We start from the raw sequence: 14,319 nt of genomic DNA, 5'->3' as shown, positions 1-14,319 counted from the left end.
TACTCAGTAAAAATGGTTTTTCCGGCCTCTAAGATGGCCGTTCTTATGCTAACCCATTCTCATAGGGAGAACAGTGTGGAGATTCCTCAAAAAACTGGAAATAGAACTGCCATATGATCCAGCATCGCACTCCTGGGCATACACACCGAGGAAACCAGAATTGAAAGAGACACATGTACTCCAATGTTCACTGCAGCACTGTTTATAATAGCCAGGACATGGAAGCAACCTAGATGTCCATCTGCAGATGAATGGACAAGAAAGCTTTGGTACATATACACAATGGAGTATTTTTCAGCCATCAAAAAGAATGCATTTGAATCAGTTTTAATGAAGTGGATGAAATTGGAGCCTATTATACAGAGTGAAGTGAGCCAGAAAGAAAAACATCAATACAGTATACTAACGCATATATATGGAATTTAGAAAGATGGTAACCTTAACCTTGTATACGAGACTGCAAAAGAGACATAGGTATACAGAACAGTCTTTGGGACTCTATGGGAGAGGGTGAAGGTGGGATGATTGGGGAGAATGGCATTGTAGCATGTACATTATCATATGTGACCAGTCCAGGTTCAACGCATGATACAGGATGCTTGGGGCTGGTGCACGGGGATGACCTGGAGGGAGGGTATGGGGAAGAGGGAAGTTGGGGGGGGGTTCAAGAAAGGGAACACATGTACACCCAGGGCGGATTCGTGTCAATGTATTTCAAAACCAGCCAATATATTAATGTAAGGTAATTTGACTCCAATAAAATAAATTTAAAAAAAATAAAATTAAAATTAAAAAAAAAAAAAAAAAAGACCAGTTCTTGATGCTGTTCTTGTTAGATTCAGGGCCCCTCATAAAATAGCTGAGAGGAGGAATCTTCCTGCCCATCTATTTCTGTCTAAGCTCTCACTAGGGATGTAACTTGAGGGACGTGGCACCAGTTCAACTTGTAGAAAAAGGAAACACTCAAGTCAGCTCTCTGGTAGGGAGTGAGAGGAAGACATGGAATTTTTAAAAAGTCCATACCTAGTTGGTGAGTGATACAAACCCTCTCAGGTCTTTAAAACCATTAGGAAGCATTTATGAAAAGAACAGATGAGGAAGAGCAGGCATTAGTTGGACCCTCAGTTGTGGATGAACCATTTATAGATGCAGATGGGAGGGAATGAGTGTTGTGAGGGGACATGCAGCCAGCAGGTGGGTCTGGTGGGTGGGGCGTGAACCCAGCTGACTCCATTGTGGTTTTCAGTGTACAATTCTGCCAAGACTGAAGACACAGAAGGCAAGGGGAGAGCAGGACACCTGGGCAGACAGCTTTCATAATGGGACCAGGATTCTAGAAAGGTCTTTAGCCTCTGTTGTGAGCCTCATCTCTATGAGGAGGTCAGTTAGTTACACTGAGATCCTGCATGTGTAGCGGACACCCAGAGCCAGCTCAGAGTAGGCGCTCACTAGCAAGTTGCTCAGGCAGCTGACTCTGCCCTGCTGTGGGGAAACTAAGACAGACGCTCGGTCCAGCCTGAGGCATCCACTGCCCTTCTATCTGGTCCATGACTCGCTTCAGCCCAGGCACCTCCCAGGCCTCCTCCCTACCTGGGGATGAATTCCTAACCCTTGGACAGGACAGTAGTCCCCCAGACAGCAGGCAGTAATTCACAGGGACCCTGTCTGACAGCCCACTTCATCTCCATAGAAGTTTGCTGCACAAAGGCCTAAACCTTGGCCTCCTGTTTCCTAAAACTCTGACTTTGATTCTTACCACAAAATCTCACCCACGTGTGCCTTGACCACTTCCTCCTCTTTGCCTTTGCTCTCTCGCAGCTCCCATGCTCCAACCTCTCCCATCTCCTGACCCTAGCAAAGTCCATTCCACATGCAAGGGTGAAGCTTGACCAGCCCACGTGGTTGCAGACAGATCTGTTCTGACTGACCCCGTGTCAACTGTCACTTCATTACCATCCAGGAGTGTCACCAGGTTAGACCCCAGCAGGTCCTTTGTCCCCTGTGGGTCATGATGTCTGAGAACTTGTTCCAGGTCAACAGCAGCCTGATTTCAAGAGGAGACTCCAGCTCTACCCAATCTTGAGGGCCTCTGAGCCTCCCTGCCATACCCAACAGCTCCTGTGCTCCTTGGACTGTCTGAGTCAGCCTGCTTGTTGGGGGGAGATCTTCCTATGAGGTCAAGTCCCTACAGGCAGACTGAGAGCACTGCGGGTTGTCAGGGAGCAAGGTCTTTGTAGTGTTGGACTCTAGCTGTGCAGCCCCTGGCTCTCTGTATCCATGGTGATGCCGACTGCAGAACAAGCAGCCCAGTGTCAGTGCTTAACACATGAAGCACATCTTTGTTCACATAAACTCCAGTGCGGATGTAACTATTTGGGTTCCTCACTAGGCGGCACTCCTCTGAGTTCAGGATTTCTGCTTCTTTTTTGTGTGGCTCAAGGTTGTGGTGAATGAGGGGATCTCCTTCCCTCTCGCCCAGCCAGTCTCTCCCCATCCCTCAACCCCCATCCAGGTGACCTAAGTCTGATTGGCACCTTGTACTGTGTTCCAGCCAGGCCTGGGATCACAACCATGATTCTTACCTCTGACCTGTGCTCACAACTTTGCCCCACATAGGGCTCTGCGGTGTGAAAATCTCAGCCTTTGTCTTGCAGGCAGACTGCCTCCAGCAGCACTCACAGCACTGGAGTTGCCTAATCTAGTCTCTGAGGGCTCATGGGCTATCACTGTGGTAATGCCGGCAAGATGCCTCTAGTGACATCACCTCCAGGTGTCACATCCTCCAATTGAGTGTGAAATGGACTTAGGGACTCGAATCCAACTGAGAGAATAAGGCAGAACTGTTGCCAAGTGACTGAGAGTTTAGGTACTAGAAGGTGTGTGCTGCTCTCTCATTCTCTCAGCCTCTGTCTCTCCTTCGTGACAGGCTTGCTCTGGAGAAGTCTGGTCACTGGCAACTACCGGGTAATTGACAAGCCCACAAGCAGGGCTCTGAAGCCTTCTGCCAGAGCTTTGTGAATGAGGTTGAGAGTGGGTCCTCCAGTCCAAATCAAAGCTCTTGCCCCCCAACACTAGAACAGGTGGCTGCCTCCTCATGAATGAAGTTAGTGGGAAGCCTCAGTTGCTCCCAGTGCCCAGGGTACATAATTGACCACTCATCCATTAATGCTCATGACCTTTCACCCCAAGCGAGCCACAGCACCAGTCACTGACTGTGATCAGGAGAGTGAGCTGGGATGGAAAGGGATTGGGATTGTGGCGGGTGTGGAACTGATGTGACAAAGGAGGGGACAGTCACTGACCAATCTGAGGAGACAAGGTGTCCAAGGAAAGAGGTCAGCAGGTCCCAGAACACAGTAGGTGAGAGAGCAGGAACTCATAGAAGAACCACCCAGCCACCTACAAGAGTAAAGACATAATAACGCCTTGCTGCCTTCAAACACTAAGGTCTATGATGGTTTCTTACCCAAGAATGGAAAATTGCTGTGGGCAGGAATTTATCTCCTTAGCTAATCTTACCTTGCCTTCATGGTCGTGCCCACTTGCTACCTCCTTGGTCTTCTCTTGTGGAAATCATCATTCCCCATTTCAAACCTATTTCTCTTGATTCCCACTTCTCTTGGGAACATATAGCACCCACCTGATCAGGTCAGAACAGACCATCATGAGATGCTGGGCACATGTACAACCTAAATTCTAATTATACCTGCCCCCCAACATTACCTAGTGACTCAGATGGTAAAGAATCCACCTGCAATGCAGGAGACCTGAGTTCAAACCCAGTGTCGGTAAGATCTCCTGGGGAAGGAACAGCTACCCACTCCAGTATTCTAGCCTGGAAAAGTCCATGGATAGAGGAACCTGACAGGCTACAGTCCATGGGATCCCAGTGATTTGGACATGCCAGAGTGACTTTCACTTTCCCACTCTTCCTCACAAAGTGTAGAATGGTTAATTATTTAATTAACTCTATTCCACTTCTTGGAGAAGGAAATGGCAACCCACTCCAGTGTTCTTGCCTGGAGAATCCCAGGGACGGGGGAGCCTGGTGGGCTTCCGTCTATGGGGTCACACAGAGTCGGACACGACTGAAGTGACTTAGCAGCAGCAGCAGCAGCATTCCACTCCTAAGATTCGGGGTGCACATGGTAATGCTTTTTTCTCTAATAACAAAAGTGAGGCTTGGAGGGGTGGTGACTTGCACATGGTCACTGATAAAGGTTAGGTCAGGCTTGGACACATATTTGCATTCTTGAGATGGACCACGTTCATAGTTATTGGTGGTGTTAGCTTCTGTTGGAAGAAAAGCTATTTTCCCATATAGCTGTTACGGCTTACAATACTGGCCCTATGCTCCCATCCTGTCCCCTCCCTTATGATGTGTGTCACTGACCAGTGGCCCAGAATACCTCTCATCAGAGGCATGTCCTCGTCTTCCCTGCTTGCAGATACAGAGGATCATTCACTCTTCATTTTCCCTCTCCTCCTGGTCTGTCCTGTGTCTGTACACAGCCTCCCCCTTGTCTCCCCCAGAACAGGGCAGAGGTGGTAATTTGGAGCTTATTGGTCAGGGAGGAACAGGCAATATGCTATTCTGTGGCCCACGGGATTCACCATGTGGGAGGGGAAACATGGAAGCAGGGCTGCAGGGCCAGGCTGGGATTAAATGGGAGGCTTTGATCAGTGTTCCCAGTTGGGGAGTACGGTGGAAGAAGAGAACAAGGCTGAAACAGAATCCTTTCATTGACAAACTGACATTATGGACTTCCCTTTGTGTCAAGCTCAAGACTGAAGTTACAAAGCATGTAGGGGCTATCTCATGGAGATCTCAACTCATGTGACATCAGACCTGAGGTCAGAGATCACCTAGCCACTCAGGAAAACAGAGACTCAGAAGAAGGTTGAAGAGGTATACTCATGGTCCTTTAGCCAGTGACAGAGCTGAAGTCTCCTTCCTCTCCTGTGGGCCTCTGTGACTGGCAGCCCGGGGCTCAAATGACTCAGAAACTCAAAGGTGCCTGGTGGAATCAGGAGGTTTTGGCTGGAGGAGCTTGTAGGAAAAAGCCTTGTACTTGCTGGTGGCTTCTGTGCTGTCACTCAAAGCAGAGGAAGAGAAACCTGCTCACTGGAGCCACTTTGTCCCACTCATTGAGTGACAGAATCACAAAGGACAGAGACACAGACATCATTCTCTCCCAGAATCTCTCCCACTTCTCAGGTGGGCAGACATGAAGAGGACCCATTACAGAGGAGTCACAGCAGGAGAGCAATCACTGATGCCAGAGTCTGGTCTCCTCTCCCAGGAGCCAGCTGTGACACAAGGACTGGCATGGGGTCAGCGAAGGCTCTGGAGATGTGTTCAACAGACACGTGCAGGAAGCCTTCTGGGACCAGAGCACCTCCCTCCATCCTCCCTAATGCCAGCCCTGCATTTTGGAGGAGCCCCTCCTCTGGGTGGCGTTCAGCAGATCTCCAAGTGCTGGTCTCGGGGAACGTTGTACTTGAGCTTGTGGGTTTCAAAGAGATTTTCCAGCTCCTTCATGTAGTGCTGGTGAAGCCTGTCCACCTCCTCCTGGGAGGGATGCAGTGTCTTCTGCACCTCAATGGGCTTCCCCACTGCAAGACACAGAGGTGAGTGGTGGCTCAGAGCCAGAACCACTGAAGGCGCAGGGACATTGGTATTCCCACTACAATGGTCATCTGAGTAGGCAAGCAATCTAAATCCTTCCCATTCAATTCTATTTTGTGTTATAGGTTCTAAGATGTTAGGTCAACTTCAACAGTCTGTATATCAACAACACAGCCAGCAGGTGTTTGCATGCATTATCTCTTATGTTATCCTAACAATTATGTGGGGATATAACCTGGTTTTATTCCTGTTTGACTGCTGAGGAAATGAGTCCCAGGGAGGAGGCTAAATAACTTGTTCAAGGTAACATAGCCAGGAAAAAATGAGTACCAGGGTGTAAGCCCTGGGGATGGGCTCTTAGCCTCAGGGAAATGTGGATCTGGGAGTCTCAGATGCCATGATTGGAAGAGACTGTGTCTGTGGGAAGAGGTGGATCAGAAAGCAGCTGCCATGTCTTCTTCTCTTGGGAATTGTCCTGAGGCAACAGCACTGTAAATATTCATTAGAATATTACCACATAATGAAAAGAAAGTTTGGTAGAGGGGTTTGCCTGTATTCAACTAAGAAATGACTGAGTGAGTGAAGATGAACAGCTCTATTAGTTCTGACATTGGAACCTAGTTGAAATTTCAGAAGAAAGCAAATAGTTTAAAAATGGTGCTAAGGCTATGGACTAGAGACCATGTCCATTATTTACAAGGAAATCCATCTGGTTCTCCTTCAGAGACTTCTGATTGCTACTTTACACGCAGATCTAACAGACCTGCCATGGTCTTGTATCCACCTTATCCAGTTACTGTCATTAGACCCTGTGGTCAGAATTAAACCCTCCTTGTCTTGCATAATAAAGAGCCACATACTCTTACCAAACCTCAACTTTGTTACCAAAGGCAGGGTGATCGCTTGGAAGGCAGCGTGATCTCTGTGGATCTGGGTTTGCAATAAATAAAATATGGATGAGAGTCCCAAGTTGTTGGGAAAAATAAGCTGCTGCATGTAAGGACTAAGTACAGTGTCTGACACACTGCAGTGGCTCAGTAATCTGTAGTGGCTACTGACCTTTGTGTCCCTATTACCCTTCTCATTCTACTGCCTTTCATAGGGTTACTTGCCTGTGTGTCTATTTCACACACTAGAAAGTGTCCTCCACAATGTCCAGGGTGTTCTGGTCCATGTCTCCTTGCAGCACAAGTGCAGGCTTCTAACTCTATAACACTTCCCCTTCCCAGACCAGGTCTAGGCTCACCCAGAGTGGTGATGGGTCGGCGGTAGGGCATAAGACCAAAGCTGTACTGGAAGACTCCACGGCCATAGAAGAGAGGGATGGAACCTCTAGTGCTCTTGTGAAGTCGGTCCTGAAACCACCGCAACCAGGAACCAGGAGAGCTCTCAACCTGGTCATATACGTCATTCTCCCCAAAGGAGAAGATCGGCACCAGAGCTGCCCTAGAGGGAGACAGGAGAGAGGGCGTGTGGAGGGGCAAGAAGGCACAAAAATGGTCCCCTAGCCTCCTGTAGGGACCTAGTGAGCAGGAACTGGAACAGAGGACAGAGCCCTGGGACAAAAGCAGGAGACCTCACTTCCTTACAGTCCTTTATAGGAGGGCAACTCAGGTTATCTCCCTTAGGAAGCCCATTATCTGTTCCTACAGTGAGGGTAAAGCGTCTGCCTGCAATGCGGGAGACTCAGGTTCGATCCCTGGTTTGGGAAGATCCCCTGGAGAAGGAAATGGCAACCCACTCCAGTATTCTTGCCTGGAAAATCCCATGGACAGAGGAGCCTGGTAGGCTACAATCCATGGGGTCGCAAAGAGTCGGACACGACTGAGCAACTTCACTTTAACTTTCACAGTAAGAAAAGCGCACGATGAGGGTTAAAGTCACAGAAGCAGATCCGGCACAAGTTCAGGATTAACCCTTTCCGGTTACAGGATCATAAGACAAAACAGAATACAGCTGACAGTCCATCCAGATATAAAACATCTGCAGACTTTCAGGGAAGATCTCGTCCAGCTAGCTTTGTATTCTTCACACATGTTTAAAGATAGGAGAATAGCTTTAAGTTATGTCCCAAGCTCCATTCTCCCTGAGTTCCTAGATCTCAGATGTAATGCAACCTTTCAGCAATATGACCTTTGGAACTTAATCCCTTTATTTACAAAATCTTCTGTCTAGAATCTTCTTTGGGTATGTAGGCCTGAGACAGTGCATCTGTCACCAATATACAATCTTCATTGTCAGTGGATTGAGATTCTCCCTGCCAAAACAGGATCTGCATTTGCCTCTGCAGTCTTCCCTCCAAACTACAATCCTTGCCAATCTCCAGTTGAACCCAGGGCCCTCTCCCCAATACCTGTACATCACGGCGAGCCTGATGAAGCCCTTGCGGTTCTGCAGCACCGGCTTGTAGGTTCCAAGGCTGGCATTCAGTGACTCCTGGACGCCCCCAAAAACGATGGACAGCAGGTTGCTGCCACCTTTCCTGCTCAGAATGTGAGCAGCACTCTCCTTGTCTGATGAGACCAGCCCTGGGGAGAGAGGAAGGTGGTCACGTGCAGTATGAAGGGGGCAAGCATGGTTCAGGAGTATGGCTTGGGCTCTACCCGACTCTCCAACTGGGAGTCCCCAGATGGCAGGCACTGAGTGCTACCTCCTTTCCCAATACTCCCATGAAACTCATCACTGAGCACACAGGAATGGAAAATGCTTCTTTGTGTCTCATCTCCTTGTCTACTTCACATTCACTTGGAAGAAGTAGAGAACAATTGGGCGCCCTCCTTATAACCCTTCCTCATGCCTTCAGCCCTCATCTTCCTGGATTAGAAAGAGTGGCAGGACTCACCCCCTGACATGATGCAATCCCTGAAGACAGAGGCCCAGAAACACCAGTGCATCATCATCAGATGTGAGCGGATGCCTGGAAAAACTGAGGAGAAGCCCGTGCCCTCTGTGCACAGGTTGGTAAAAGCTCCAGTGGCGAGGACCCCATGAGGGTGGAAGCCAGCCAGGTAGTTCCGGGAGGGGTCCAGCTCAGCGGTCTTGACCAGCTGCAGGGACAGCAATCAGGTAAATCGGGGCTGCACCTAGTTCCCCCCCACTCCCGCTCCGGTCTCCCAGTTAAGTTTCTGGCATGACCTCTTCTATGTGTCCCCTGTGCCCAAGTGCTTTCACACCCCATGTGAGTGTCCTGTGATGAGAGATGGGCTGTCTGAGGATCCTGTCCCCAGTGCAAGCATGGAGCAGAGGAGATGCTCTGGGAGACTATGGAATGAAGAGGGAGAGAACAGAGCCACAAATGGATGACCAATGCCGCCTGCCTCAGAAGGAAGAACCATGCAGAAGGCAGAGTTAGGACTCCTGGGAAGAAGACTGGAGACAAGCCAATGTCCTACTGGGAGGGAGACCTTCTTCCAGGTAGAGCCTGACGAGAATGAAGGAGTCAGCACAGGAGGGAGTGAGCCCCTCACCAAGCTTGTGGCAACTGGCCTTCTGTCCCGGGTAAAGAGCTGGACCTCTGAGTCCCTTTAACTCAGTGTAAGAGACCCCAGGGTGCTAAAGGTACAGATTGGGAAGAGGGGCATGAAGTCTCTAGTGATGCCAAAGGGTGTGGGTTGAGAGGGGTCAGGGAGGTGTCCTGTCAAGTCTGCAGCACTTCCTGACACCAGGTCACAGCCTGCCCACAGCACTGCACCCCCTGCTCAGGCCTTGGCCTATGTAGACACTGCTTTCCTGGATAATGAAATCTTACACAGAAACCCAGCTCCTGAACTGATCTTCAGGATGAGGGGGAATCAATTGTCCTTGGGGAAACACTGCCTGATTCTCCACCATTACCTCTGTAGGAAGCCCATAGGGTGCATTTAGAAAGCTCCAGTGCTCAGTAGTCTCCCAAACTCTCTAGAAACTCTTCCTTTAGGCTCTAGTTGGTAGAATCATAGCATAAAGGCTTGTGATGTGGAGTAGCCTGAGCAGAGTTGTTAGGACAAGGAATGTTGCTTGCTTGCCTTCAAGCCAGCAGCCACTGTTGCTGCAACTGACAATGGGCCTTGAAAGGAATTCAGGATGGAAGATAATAGGATACTGGTCACAGAGAGTGAGCATGCACATCACAGGAATAACTGCAGTGAAACCAGATTTTGTATCTCCCCGTATGTAGAAAAACATGAAAATCATTAACTGGCGATGTCTGCTTTTTGACTGGCAGCAATCTTTTCATGTTTAGCCACATGGGTTGTTTGGTTTTGTTTTGTTTTTTCCAACAAAGCCCCATAAGTACTGACTTCTCCCTTCCCTTTCAGAACAGCTCCTCAGAGATTTCTGAGAGGCTATCTCTGAATACAGTCCTCAGTAAGACCTCAGAACAAAACATCTGACAACTCTAAGGTTGTACACTTGTTTCCAGTAGAAAGCAGAGACTCTCTGATCCCCCTATCCACTGCCAACCAAAGATCATGCAGGGCCTGCTCTGTTAAGGTGTGTGGATGACTTGGAAGCTCTCCTGTGAGATGACAAGAGTCAGAATCTATGAACCATAGCGCCTCCTGCAGGCCTCAGTCCAGGACAGGGCGGTGAAAGTGCATGTCATCTCTCCTTCTGCTGGCTGCTCCTTGGTACTGCCCGCCATCTGCAGCTGCTGTTGCCACAGGACTGCAGGGGCCTACAATCCAGAACACTGTGCTCATGAAATTTCTGAAAATATGTTTCCCACAATGTCAATAGTGTCCTATGTGAGAAATCCTCTGGGGGTAGATACCTGGTTAAAGGAGGAACAGAACAGACATAGATAAGACCAGCACAGAGACGCTCAACAGAGTTTTTCTGCCGGATGTGCAAATGACAGCAGTTCCAGGGGTGAAAGGAGAGCCAGATGCTGTCCTTAGAAGGTCCCAGGATCACCTGATGTCTTATGGACTCCACACAACCCAGTGATGTATGTGACAGCATGTCCAATTTACAAGGGAAAAATCGAGGCTCAGAGAGCATGTGTAACTCACCCCAGGTCATACAGCTGGCATGTTGCAGACCTGGTAGTAGACTCTATGATGTCCTTGCTCAGAGGAGACACCATATACATTCTTGTCTCCTGTGTCCAGAGAGGGCCTCCTATCCCCGCCTGGCTCCTCTCTGTGTCCTCACTGCCTTCCTCTTCCTATCCCCACTGGATAATCAACCATCACAGCTGCTGACATCCAAGGGTTTAGCCAGTCTGGGATTCAGAATGGAGCAAACGTCAGTTCACTGAAATTCAGGGGCCTGCATCCTTAAGGACTGATCCTTGGTCCAGAGTCCAGTGTACAAAATGACATGAGGTACCCTGAGCCAGAGATCAGAGATTAAGAGATAGGCAGAATAGGATTAACTGGACTCTTTAGTGGATCCCTAAGGAAACCTTGATTCAGAATGAGCAAAGCTGTCCAAGGAGACATAACATATCAAACACACAGGGGCAGGATACTTCCTGAGGGCTCTCTCCTGTGTTTCTATTCTCAGAGCCAATGCACACACTTAAAAGCAGTAAAAGAACCTGTTCTATATCCTTGCTCACACCTTCTTCCCTGCAGGGTATCAGTATCCTCATCTGATAAAGTGTCAGCCAGATGTTCTGAAAATCTTCTTTTCTTCACCCTAAACTTAGACTGTTGAGGGATTTATACCTGTCAGATACATAAGTGAGCTGTACTACATGGCCTACTGGGTTCCTCAAATCCTGTTCATTCATCAGTTGTTATAGTGGCCTCACCTCACTCAAGTAGGACAACCATAGCCAGACAGTAGCTGATTCTTCCCCTAGCTACAGAGTGGTAGAAGCCTGTCTCCTGCTTCTGGCCCAGTATTCTGCTAACTATATACAGGGTGAAACATCCCCATGGACATGTGGGGACTGTGGTCCTGACCACTCCCTAGTCTGCCCCATACTCCCCGAGATGGGGAAATAGTCCTTCGTGTACTTCCATATGGTCCAGTGCCTTATGAAAGCACTCTGCCTGCCCCCCTGCCGTGGTGTGTCTCGATCCAGGTACCACCAGATTGCATACAGGATACTGATCATCCAGAATCTTGTGAACAGGAGGCCTATGAAGACTATGCAGCAGACCAAGTCTGGGAAGGGACGGAGGAACCATTAGTGGTCAGAGATATGAAGGAACAAGCTCTCCCCGTATACCGAGCTCTGGCGGCACTGTCCATTCTAGCCCTACTCCTAGGAGGAAGAGATCAGCTTCCCAAGGTTTGGAGGAGGAGAGAATGCTGTCAACACGACAAGTGTCACATTGACAGCCTGGATTTGAAACCAGTTGGCCTAATTTCAAAATCGCATTTTTCCACTGCACCAGATTGCTTACTCATTTGGGTCTTCCCCCTGCACTTCCTTTTCAGTCTGTATTCACCAGATTTTCAATAAAGGCCTGATGGAGATGTGACAGGATGAACTGTTTCCGGTATCCATTCTTTAGAACCCCAGAGAAAAGGTATTGTTTCTACCCAGCCCACTTCCACAGGATTCTTTGAGCTGTGGACTGTAGCCCTCCAGGCTCCACTGTTCATGTTCTCCAGGCAAGAATACTGAAGTGAGTTTCCACGCTCTCCTCTAGAGGATCTTCCAGACCCAGGGATCAAACCCACATCTCCTGTGGCTCCTGCATTGCAGCCAGATTCTTTACTGCTGTGGGGAAGCCCAGTGGGGAAGCCCAGTCTGAATAGTAGCAAAATGCATAAATCAAAGTATTTTGGGGCTCACAGAGCCTCGCTTTCTACAGAGCACCTCCAACATGCCAGGTGCCGGTGGTTAAGCTGAGAACAACGGACAGGAATGCCTGCCCTCTTGGTGCTGGCTTCAGAGTTGTGTTTGGAGCACTTTGTTTTGCCTTCTCAATTTTAACAATGGTAAAATATGTTTAACATATACTAGTCACCGAAATGACTCTTTGGTGTTTTATTATTCTTCTTAAATTTTCGTTATAGTTCATTTGGGCTTCCCTGGTGGCTCAGAGGTTAAAGCGTCTGCCTCCAATGCGGGAGACCCGGGTTCGATCCCCTGGAGAAGGAAACGGTAACCCACTCCAGTATTCTTGCCTGGAGAATCCCATGGACGGAGAAGCCTGGTAGGGTACAGTCCACAGGGTCGCAAAGAGTCGGACACGACTGAGCGACGGAACGGAACGGATAGTTCATTTACATGTTTGTTTTTTTAAAAAAATATTTGAAATACAACTTTATTCTGATTCTAAACGAAAAGGAATGGGAATGACAGTAACAAACAAGATTCCACCTCTCATATTGTCATGTGACTACAGCAGTCTTATATTTGAAACTCAAGGAGGAAACAACTGTGTTCCAAAACACCTAAATATGCAGGTCCAAAAAATGAAGGTATTCTTTTTTAAACTGCCACATTCACCTCAAAGTCCATGCATCTCCTTCAGCATCCAAAGATTAAGCACGTGTTCTGCTTAGCTATATAATAAAGTGGCAAACACGCTGCACCACTGACATCACAGGACAGTTGCCTATAAAACTAGACTTCTGACACTGGGCCCCAGCTTCACTTTCTCACAGGTCATCATCTTCATCCGGGAGAGCAGTTGTCTGAGCAACCTCTAAATCATGCTCCTACTATGCTGCCAAGGCGGGGTCCATGACCACCTCTGGCGGGCCAAGAGCAGGCATGGCGACAAACTCCAAGTTAGGGTCTCCAATCAGTTTTCTAGCAAGCCAGAGGAAGGGCTTTTCAAAGTTGTAGTTACTTTTGGCAGAAATGTCATAGAACTGAAGATTCTTCTTTTGGTGGAAGACGATTGACTTTGCCTTAACCTTTCTGTCCTTAATATCCACTTTGTTGCCACACAACACAATTGGGATGTTCTCACACACTCATACCAGATCTCTATGCCAGTTAGGCATATTCTTGTAAGTAACTCTTGATGTTACGTCAAACATAATGGCACACTGAGCTTGCATATAACAGCCATTTCTCAGTCCACCAAATTTCTCCTGACCAGCTGTATCCCATACATTGAACTTAATAGGTCCTCTGTTGGTATGGAACACAAGAGGATGGACCTCAACATCCAAGGTAGCTACATACTTCTTCTCAAATTCACCAGTCAGATGACGCTTCAAGAATGTAGTTTTTCCAGTACCACCATCACCAACCAAAACAAGTTTGAACTGAACTTGGGGTTCTCCTTGGGCAGCTGATGTTACGCAGCTCGCGTCCCGGCGCCCTCACGGCCTCCGAGGCAGGAGAGCGAGAACTCTCCGCCCAGAGGAATCGTTAAACCACCTCCTCATGGCCGCTGCCCGCCACTGCCTGGACCCCCCGACACCCGCCCCCACCGCAGACCCCAATTTACATGTTGTGTTAGTTTCAGCTGTATAGGAAGTAAACCTGTTAAACTCGTACACATATCAACGCTGTTTTTTTTTCTTATTTCCTTGCCTATGAAGATCATTACAGAACACTGAGTAGAGATCCCTGTGCTACACAGAATGTCCTTATTGTTATCTATTTTATATATAGTAGCATTAATTGTCAACCAAATTTCTCAACTTATCTTTCCCCCTTATCCCCTGGTAACCATAGGTTTTTTCCTACTTCTGTTTTGTGAATAAGTACATCTATATCTCTTTTTGATTCTGCATATAAGTGATATCATGTGATATTTATCTTTCTTTGGCTAGCTTCACTCAGT

General features: G+C 48.2%; 1 protein-coding gene and 1 pseudogene across 1 annotated transcript; both read right to left on the bottom strand.

Moving 5' to 3' along the window:
• Nucleotides 1–5,461: 5,461 nt before the first annotated feature.
• Nucleotides 5,462–11,974, bottom strand: LOC148775643 (2-acylglycerol O-acyltransferase 2-like). The gene is made up of 6 exons (XM_088843391.1): nucleotides 11,971–11,974; nucleotides 11,551–11,728; nucleotides 8,472–8,677; nucleotides 7,983–8,157; nucleotides 6,876–7,075; nucleotides 5,462–5,616 (listed from the first exon to the last, which is right to left on the bottom strand). Exons 1-6 carry the CDS (start codon nucleotides 11,972–11,974, stop codon nucleotides 5,462–5,464), a joined length of 918 nt encoding a protein of 305 aa, XP_088699517.1.
• Nucleotides 11,975–13,082: 1,108 nt separating this feature from the next.
• On the bottom strand, nucleotides 13,083–13,564 carry LOC148775642 (GTP-binding nuclear protein Ran-like; annotated as a pseudogene).
• Between the last annotated feature and the right edge of the window lie 755 nt (nucleotides 13,565–14,319).

The sequence above is a fragment of the Moschus berezovskii genome, chromosome 14 (assembly GCF_049115385.1).
Source record: "Moschus berezovskii isolate FMDL1 chromosome 14, NW_MosBer_1.0, whole genome shotgun sequence".
NCBI classification, from domain to species: domain Eukaryota; kingdom Metazoa; phylum Chordata; class Mammalia; order Artiodactyla; family Moschidae; genus Moschus; species Moschus berezovskii.
The sequence above is the reverse complement of the archived record's forward strand: the minus strand, read 5'-3'. Positions and strand labels throughout refer to the sequence as shown.

Bases quoted from the DNA above. Each gene is read 5' to 3' on its own strand.
- LOC148775643 (XM_088843391.1), bottom strand. The intron at 8,158-8,471 runs GTGAGTCCTGCC...CTCTCTCCCCAG, and splicing joins GGATTGCATCATGTCAGGGG to GGCTGGTCTCATCAGACAAG. The intron at 5,617-6,875 runs GTGAGCCTAGAC...TGTGTCTTGCAG, and splicing joins CCGACCCATCACCACTCTGG to TGGGGAAGCCCATTGAGGTG.